The 9,220-nt window shown below is 63.1% G+C and overlaps 1 protein-coding gene across 1 annotated transcript; it reads right to left on the bottom strand.

Annotated features, from left to right (window-relative positions):
* Window positions 1–2,148: 2,148 nt before the first annotated feature.
* On the bottom strand, window positions 2,149–6,628 carry LOC140644764 (ADP-ribosylhydrolase ARH1-like). Its single transcript, XM_072847826.1, has 6 exons — window positions 6,400–6,628; window positions 4,692–4,790; window positions 4,518–4,623; window positions 3,572–3,651; window positions 3,316–3,499; window positions 2,149–2,521 (listed from the first exon to the last, which is right to left on the bottom strand). The coding sequence occupies exons 1-6, from the start codon at window positions 6,590–6,592 to the stop codon at window positions 2,149–2,151; spliced, it is 1,035 nt and encodes a 344-aa protein (XP_072703927.1). The 5' UTR covers window positions 6,593–6,628.
* Between the last annotated feature and the right edge of the window lie 2,592 nt (window positions 6,629–9,220).

Raw genomic sequence — 9,220 nt, 5'->3', positions numbered from 1 at the left:
CAATCACCCTTCTAGCTATCAACTGGTGGGGGGGCCCATCACGTGGGGGCCTGTATCCCTTGGTGTGCTTAACCCTGACAGCCCAGTACCCTACAGACCAAGCACCCTTGGGGGGATAAGCACTGGGGCACACCTCCTCTTGGACCAATCTATTTTGGGGTGGTTAATGCTGGGGACCCATCACCCCAGGGGCCCATCACCCTTGGGCTGGTTAGCACTAGTGGCCTGTCACTCCTTGGGCCCATTACCCTTGGTGGCTGAATCCTGGGTGACCATTGCTTCTTGGGCCTATCACCCTTAGGATAGTTCAATACCTGGGGGCCCATCACCTCTTGGGCCCATCACTTTTGGGGTGGTTAACCCTGGGGACCCATCAGCCTGGGAGCTCATCACACTTGGGGTGGTGAAACCTGGTTTCCCATCACCTCTTGGGCCCATTACCCTTAAGGTGGTTAACCATGGGGGCCCACCACCCCTTGGGCCAATCACCTTTTAGGTTCTTAACCCTGGGCTCCCACTGCCCTGGGGTCGATCACCCTGTGTGGTTCATCTCAGGGGATATCACCCATGGGTTGTTAACCCTGGGGACCCAACACCATTTCGGTGTCGTTAAACCTGTGGGCCTGTCACCTCAGCGGCCCATCACCCATGGGCTGATGAACACTGAGGGCCTATCACCCCTAGGACCCATTACCCTCTGGGTGGTTAACCCTTGTGACCATCACTCTTGGAGTGGTTAACCCTGGGGGCCCATCAGGGAGGGGGCCCATCACCCTTGGCGAGGTTAACCTTGGGACCCATCAGCCTTACGGTGGTTAACTCTGGGGGCCCATCACCCTTGGGGCAGTTAAAGCCAGGGCCCAGCACCCTTTGGGCGCATCACCCTTGGGGTGGTTAACCCTGGGGGCCCATCAGCTTGTGGGCCCATAACTCTTGGGGTGGTTAACCCTGGGGCCCATCACCCTTGGTGTTTGTTACCCTTGGGGCCCATTAGCCCCTGGTCCCACCATCCTTGGGGTGATTAACCCTGGGCCCATCAGACCTGTGGTGGTTTACCCTTTGGGCCCATCACATCCAGGGCCCATCACCCTTGGGGTGGTTAACCCTGGGGGCCCATCACCCTGGGTGCCCGTCACTTTTTGCGTCACAGGACCTTGGGGCTGTGGTGCCCACTAAGGTCACCATAAGTAGCAACATGCGAAGAAGGCCATCACCATCCTGGGTGGCACTCGGAGGGGTGTGGCAGTAGGGTTGTGTGCTCCTTCCTCTCCACTCAGCACTGATAAGCCCACCCTTTGAACACTGGCTCCAAGTCCTGGGCTACCAGGACACGAGAGATGGAGTGACTGCGAGAGAGGCCACTAAAGGGCCCTTGAGGTGCTCCATGACTGGGAGCCTCTCAGAGGGGCTGTGTGAGCCAGACCTGGTCAGCCTGGAGAAGGTTTGCCTGGAGGATGTCCCACTCCAGTGGGACCTCAGCAGTGGCAGTGACAGCCCGAGAGGCGCAGGGCACAAACCTAGACACAGAGTGACTTGGGAGGACATTTTCTTTACTTTGGGGGTGACTGAGGCTCCTCAGGGAGGTTCTGGGGTCTCCAACTGTGGAGGGATAAAAGGCCACCTGGATGTGGCTACGGTGATCTCCCTGGGGCTTGCCTGGGCCCCCCAGCACCCCTTGAAGGGCCCTGCTCCCCCTCAGGGAGGTTCTGGGGTCTCCAACTGTGGAGGGATAAAAGGCCACTGGGATGTGGCTACGGTGATCTCCCTGGGGCTTGCCTGAGCCCCCCAGCACCCCTTGAAGGGCCCTGCTTCCCCCCAGGGTCTCCCAGGGGCCCTCCCGAGCACCCCAGGACCCTGTGAAGTTCCCTGCAGCACCCCCAGGGACTCTCCCAAGCCCCCCCCAGGACCCCGTGAAGGTCCCAGCTGACCCCCAGAGACCCTCCTGAGCCCCCCAGCACCCCATGAAGGATCCTGCTGACCCCCACCATCTCTCCTGAGCCCCCAGCACCCAATGAAGGTCCCCGCTGCTCCCCAGAGACCCTCCCAAGCCCCTCCAGGACCCCATGACGGTCTCTGCTGCACCCTGGGGACCCACATGGGCTTCCCAGGGAGGGGGATAGCAGGTGACACTGGGGACACAGGAGGGGCTCAGCTTCTCCCCCAGGCCAGCGCGTGGAGGCGGTGGGCAGCGTCGCGCAGCCGCCCACGGTACTCAAGGCAGCAGTGCAGCCCAGGGGGGACGGGCGCCAGCCCCCCTCGCAGCCCCCAGCACCCAGCGGCGATGGTCCCTGTTGAGTCGCTGTCCCCGCCGTGCAGCACACCCCTGGCACACAGGTCCCCCCAGCATCCGCCGGCTGCCAGCAGGGCCTCCAGGGCCACCATGGGCGCGTCATGGCCGCTGCGCCCTGGCCACCCCTCCAGTGCCCAGCCCAGGTACACTGCGTCCCGCTCGGCTGGTGACGGAAGGGATGGCACCTGTGGTGGGCCACCACCCTCCAGAAGGCCCCGGGATTCCAGGTACCTGCAGGGACACGGGGACCTTGAGGGCACTGGGAACACTGGAGTCACTGAGGACATGGGGACACTGGGGTCACTGGGGATATTGGGGTCACCAGAGACATGAGGATATTGGGGTCAGCAGGGACACCAGCGTCAGCAGGGACACTGGAGACATGGGGACACTGGAGTCACCAGGGACACTGGTGTCACTGGGGATGTTGGGGTCATTGGTGTCACCAGTGAGAGCGGGGTAACCAGTGACACTGGGGGTCACTGGGCTGTGGCTTTCCAGCAGTCCCTGTGACACCAGGTACCTGTGAGGACATTGGGGACAATTGGGACACCTGGGGGCACCATGGCAGTGGATGCAGTGGGGACACCAGTAACACCAGGGACACTGGGAGCCCCAGGGACACCAGGGACACTGAGGTCAGTGGGGGTGTGAGGTGGCCCTGGGCCACATTCCCACAGCTGAGGATGGCAGCACTGGTGGGGACACTGGGGACATGGGGACACCGGGGACATGGGGACACCGGGGGCAGGAGGGACAGGACGGGCACCGGTGACCCTGCGGACAGACTGGGCACCAGGGTCAGCAGTGACACCAGTGACAGTGGGGCAGGGGACACTGGGGACATCCAGGCACTGCAGCAGAGCAGTGACACCAGTGACACCCGTGCGGTGCGCTGCCAGGACTGGGAGAGAGCCTTGCAGGCACCAGTGACACCAGTGACCCCCTGAGCCCCCCCCAGTATCCTCACCTGCCCCTCCCAGTGCTCCCAGTGACCCCACAGAACCCTCCCAGTACCCCCTCACCGGTGCCAGGCATCCCCGAAGAAGGGCCAGGCGGCAGCGTTGTCCCCCACAGCCACCCCGGTACCCTCCACGTAGTCCCATGCGAGGGGCAGAACCCGCAGCAGCTCGGCCCCCCAGCGCTCTGGGGGCTCTCCCCGGGCCCCCAGTGCCCCAAAGAGGGCCACCGCCAGCGCCCCGAGGTACCCTGTGGGGACAGGGGTTTAAGGGGGGGCTCCAGCGTCCCCTCCTCCCCTCTCCCCCCCTGCCTGGCACCCACCGGTGGGGTGGTGGTGGGTCATGCGCCCACTCTCGATGCTCACCCGGATCAGCGTCGGCAGCTCCCAGGTGTGTGGGTACCTGCATTGGCACCAGCCCTGTCCCCGTCCTCCCCTGTCCCCGTCCTCCCCTGTCCCCTCCCTGTCCCTGTATCCCCAGCCTTGTCCCTATCCCCATTCTGCCGCCCTTGTCCCCAGCGTCCTTGTCCCTGCTGTCCCCATCCCTCCTGGCCCCGCCACATCCATGTCCCCCTCTCGTCTGCTCTGTGACCCCCATGTCTCCTCCCTATTGCTGTCCTCATGTTCTCTGTCCCCTAGGGCCCCCTGTCCCCGCTCCTGCAGCTCAGACATCTCCGTCCCCCATCCCCACTGTCCCCGGTCTCCCAGCTCCAACACCCCCCTGTCCCCATCCCCCTCTGTGTCCCCATCCCCCACCTCTTACACCCCCATGTCCCTGTTACCCCATCCCCACCACCTCATGTCCCCTTCCCTCCAGCTCTGACACCCCTGTGTCCCCATCCCCATGTCCTCCCGTCCCCCCTTGTCCCTGTCTCCCCACATCCCCATCCCCCCAGGTCTGACAGCCTTGTGTCCCTATCCCTGTCCCCTCCGTGTCCCTGCCCCTTCCAGCTCTGACACCCCCATTTCCCCAGCCCTGACACCCCTGTGTCCCTGTTCCCGTCCCCTCCGTGTCCCTGTCCCCTCCGTGTCCCTGTCCCCGACACCCCCGTGTCCCCATTCCCCCCGCTCTGCCGCTCCCATTCCCCCATCCCCTCCATGTCCCCGTCCCTCCAGCGCCGACACCCCCGTGTCCCCATCCCTGACACCCACTACGTCCCCGTCCCTCCAGCACCGACACCCCCATGTCCCCATCCCGTCCCTCCCGTCCCCATGCGTCCCCCCATCCCCGTCCCCCGCCGCTGTCCTTTCCCATGTCCCTGGCCCCACCTGAGGCCGATGGCCAGGCTACGCATGGCGGCCCCACAGCCGGTGCCGGTGGGGTTGAAGGGGATGCGATAGCCCTCGGGCTCCCCAGGCCGCAGCTGTGAGATGCCTGGGGGGGTCGGGGGCATGAGACCCCCTGACCCCCCCGACTCCCCCAGACCCTCGGACCCCACTCACCCAGGATGCTGGTGGGCCCCGGCTTGCGGCCCTCCATGTCACCCATGGCGGCCACGTAGCGGCGAGCCAGCTCCTGCAGGAGGGGTTCCCCCTCCAGGCCTGGGGGGGGCGGTTAGTGAGACCCCCCCCCCTCCGGGCCACCCGAACTGGAGGGGAGGGAGAGGCCCCATGCACCCCCCAAAACTGAAGGGAAAGAGGAAAACCCCCGTTGCACCACCCCAAAATGGTGGGGAAAGGGAGCACCACCCCATAGACAACCCAAAACTGAAGGGGAAGGAGGAGACCCCCCCATAGACCCCCAAAAGTGGAGGGAAAAGGGGACACCCCCCATGGACTCCCCAAAACTGGAGGGGAAGGGTGACACCCCCCCATGGATGCCTCAAAACTGAAGGGAAAAGGGGACACCCCCCATGGACTCCCCAAAACTGGAGGGGAAGGGTGACATCCCCCATGCACCCCCCAACACATGGGGGTGACATCCCCCATGCGCCCCCCAACAGGAGGGGAAGTGGGGCAACGTCCACGAACACCCATTCCACCATGAAATGGGGAACCCTCCTGAGCACCCCAAATTGGGTGGGAAAGGGGTAACCACCTACCCCAGGCTCCCCGAATTGGGAGGGGAAATGGCCCCCCCCACAGCACCCCATGTGGCAGGAAAGGGAACACAAATTCCCACAAACTGGGGGGGGAAAATAGGACCCCCCCCGAAGGGAAATGGGGACCCCCTCCAATTTTTTTGGGGGGAAATAGGGAGCCTCACTGGAGCCCCCAAACCTCCTCCAGGGCTGGCTGGGGATCCCCAAAAGCCCCTCCAGGGACCCTCCAGTTTGGGTCAGGGATATAATGGGGACCCTTGAACCCCCTCAGGAACACCCCTAAGCAGCTCAGAGGTATAACAGGGCCCCCCAAACGTCCCCAGGGCCCCCCCATACAGCTCAGAGGTATAACGGGGACCCCAAACGTCCCCAGGGCCCCCCCATACAGCTCAGAGGTATAACGGGGACCCCAAACGTCCCCAGGGCCCCCCATACAGCTCAGGGGTATAACGGGGACCCCAAACGTCCCCAGGGCCCCCCCATACAGCTCAGGGGTATAACGGGGACCCCCAAACGTCCCCAGGGCCCCCCATACAGCTCAGGGGTATAACGGGGACCCCAAACGTCCCCAGGGCCCCCCATACAGCTCAGGGGTATAACGGGGACCCCCAAACGTCCCCAGGGCCCCCCATACAGCTCAGGGGTATAACGGGGACCCCAAACGTCCCCAGGGCCCCCCATACAGCTCAGGGGTATAACGGGGACCCCCAAACGTCCCCAGGGCCCCCCATACAGCTCAGGGGTATAACGGGGACCCCCAAACGTCCCCAGGGCCCCCCCATACAGCTCAGGGGTATAACGGGGACCCCAAACGTCCCCAGGACCCCCCATACAGCTCAGGGGTATAACGGGGACCCCAAACGTCCCCAGGACCCCCCCATACAGCTCAGGGGTATAACGGGGACCCCCAAACGTCCCCAGGGCCCCCCATACAGCTCAGGGGTATAACGGGGACCCCCAAACGTCCCCAGGGCCCCCCCATACAGCTCAGGGGTATAACGGGGACCCCCCCCCAAACACTCCACCGTGGGCCTGGGGTACAGCGGGGATGCCATCCCCTGGGGACCCTCCCCTGTGTCTGTGGGGTGCAGCGGAGACCCCCCCCTCACCTGTGGCCAGGCCCTCGGCGGTCGCAAGGTGGAGGATGGTGTCATCACTGACGGGCCACTCGGGGGGCTTGAGGGTGATGGCCTCCAGCCCCCCCAGCTCGGCCAGCTCAGTGTGGATCTGGGGTCCCGAGGTGCAGTACTCCCAGCGGGCCCCCCGGTACCCGAGCGCGTCCCCCACCCCGCTCAGCACCATGGCCGCTTCGTAGGCTTCCACCGAGGGCACCCGGGGGGAAACAGTGGGGCTTCAGGGGGTTGCCCATGGCAGGGCGGTTATGCCAGGAACCCCAGGGGCACTCACATCTCCTCCATTGTGGTAGCAGCTGGGGACACCCATCAGGTTCGGGGCACGGGGCCAGCACTGGCCAAGGGCCCTTAAGGAGGATGAGGTCACCCCGGGGTTTGGAGGGGGGACGGGGCACTGTCCCCATGGCCCCCATGGTGAGGGACCCCAGGGCCTCTGTCCCTGGGAGGTGGCAGGGAGGAGAAAGGCTCCAGGGGGTCCCAAAAGGCACTGAGAGGGGACTGGGGGACTCTGGGGGGCACCCAGAGGGGCATGGAGGGACATGGAGGGGGGGGTACCCAAAGAGGGCTGGGGGGACCCAAAGGGGCATGGAGGAGCCTGGAGGGCACCCTAAGGGAACTGGCCGACACCCAAGAGGGAGACAGGGGCACCCAGAGGGACCTGAGGGGTACCCAAGCAGGCACAGAGGCACATGGGGGGCACCCAAAAGGGCCGGGGGGGTACCCAAAGGGTACACCCGGAGGGGACAGAGGCCTCAAAAGGATTTGGGGCACCGAGGGGTGGGGTTTAGCAAGCCCCCGGGGAAGGCAACAAGGAGGACAGCAGCGTCTCCAAGGAAAAATGTTTCTGCCAAATATTTTCCTATATTTATTTCACTGGGATGGGGCAAAAACATGGCCCTGAGCCATATTTTGGGGTGAGATCCCCCAAAACTGTTATTGCCTGGGTCCCGCCGGGATGGGGCAGCGATATGGAGCCCTGCACTGACAACCGGGGTCGGCTCCGACCTAAAACTGCTGGGGTTTTGCTATTCAAAAAGAGTAAAAAATTAATGTGGTGGGCAGTGAGCAGTTAAAAGATCATCCTTAAATTTCAGAGCCTTAATTACGGAGCCAAGCAGCAAAGCCTCGGCGTGGGCCCCTTGCCAGTCCCAGAAAAGTGCAAGTCCCCAGCACAAGGTTTTAATGTTGGGGTTTTTTGGCCCAAATTGTGCCAAAAGACACACAAATCTTGGATCTGCTGGTAAAAATCCGGAGGGGGGGGGGGGGGGGCGGGGGGCGGGACACACACGACAGGTGATTGGTAGTAAAATAGGTGAATAATGAGGTTTATAATTAATTGTCAATTTGGAAAAATTAAAAAAAAAACAATTGGTGTACCACAAATAAATTTTTTGGGCATATTTTTGTTTGGACATATAGAAATTGAGGTTTCATCTTGCCACACCCCAAAAAATGTGTTCAGGCCCTAAATAGAAATATGGACCCTGTGGTTTAGGGCCAGGAAAGGGACAGGGCACCCCCAAACCCTACGGGTCAGGGCCAGGACAGGGCCAGGACACCGCAAACCTTGCAGGTCATGGACCAGACAAGGATGGGGCAGCCCAAACCCCGTGGGTCAGGGCCAGGACAGGGCCAGGGCACCCCCAAGCCAAGTTGGTCATGGAAAGAGAGGGGGCCAGGAAACCCCAAACCTCACAGTTCAGGGCCAGGACAGGGGCAGGGATCCCCAAAACACCTCAGATCAGGGCCAGTACAGGGGCAGGGTACCCCCAAACCACACTTGTAGCGGCCAAGAGAGGGGTAGAGAACCCCAAACCTCGCAGGTCAGGGCCATGACAGGGACAAGGCAGTTTGAAATCCCCATGGGCCATGGCCAGGTCAGGGGCCAGGAACCCTAAACCCCACAGATCTCAGCCAACACAGGGGCCGGGCACCCCCAAAAGACTGTGGATCAGTGCCAGGACAGAGACAGGGAAATCCAAAAATCCATGGGTCAACCCCAAAACTTCATGGGTCAGGTCCAGGACAGGGGCAGGGCACCCCCAAACCCTGTGGGTCAGGGCAATGAAAGGGCAGGGCACCCCCAAAGACCACGAGTCAGGTACAGAACAGGGTCTGGGAACCCCTAAACCCCACATATCAGGGCCAGGACAGGGGCAGGGTACCCAAAATCCAGGACAGGCAAAGGTCAACCCCAAGCCCTGAGCGTTTTGGCCAGGCCATGGATGGGCACCCCCAATCTGCTGGTCAAGGCAAGGGCAGGGAGAGGGCACCCTCAAATCCCCCGGGTCATGGTCAGGACAGGGGCAGGGCCTTCCCCAACCCCACGTGTCAGGGCCAGGACAGGGGCAGGGCACCCCCAAACCCTGTGGGTCAGGGCCAGGAAAGGGACACAGCGCTCCGAAAGCTTGCAGGTCAGGGCCAAGACAGGGGAAGGGAACCCCCAAACCCCACGACTCAGGGAAATGAAAGGGGCAGGACACTCCCTACCCCACAGGTCTGGGCCAGGTCAGTGACAGGACCTCCCAAAACCCCATCGGTCAGGACCAGGACAGAGTCTGGGCACCCCAAAACCCCATGAGTCATGGACCAGACAGGGACAGGGCACCCCAAACCCGGTGGGTCAGGTCCAGAACAGGAGCAGGGCATCCCCAAACCGCGCAGGTCAGGTCCAGGACAAGATCAGGGCACCCCAAGTCCTGCAGAACATGTTCAGGATGGGGGCAGGACACCCCCAAACTCCACAGGTCATGGACCAGACAGGGATAGGGCACCCCAAACCCCGTGGGGCAGGGCC

Source organism: Ciconia boyciana, chromosome 29, assembly GCF_034638445.1.
Source record: "Ciconia boyciana chromosome 29, ASM3463844v1, whole genome shotgun sequence".
NCBI lineage: Eukaryota > Metazoa > Chordata > Aves > Ciconiiformes > Ciconiidae > Ciconia > Ciconia boyciana.
This window is presented reverse-complemented; position numbering and strand designations above follow the sequence as displayed.

Excerpts from the sequence above, each read along its gene's own strand:
- LOC140644764 (XM_072847826.1), bottom strand. The coding sequence starts at position 6,592 with ATGGTGCTGAGCGGGGTGGGGGACGCGCTCGGGTACCGGGGGGCCCGC. Across the intron at positions 4,791-6,399 it reads CGCCGAGGGCCTGGCCACAG|GCCTGGAGGGGGAACCCCTC; the intron begins GTGAGGGGGGGG and ends CGCCCCCCCCAG. Across the intron at positions 2,522-3,315 it reads TTCGGGGATGCCTGGCACCG|GTACCTGGAATCCCGGGGCC; the intron begins GTGAGGGGGTAC and ends GTGTCCCTGCAG.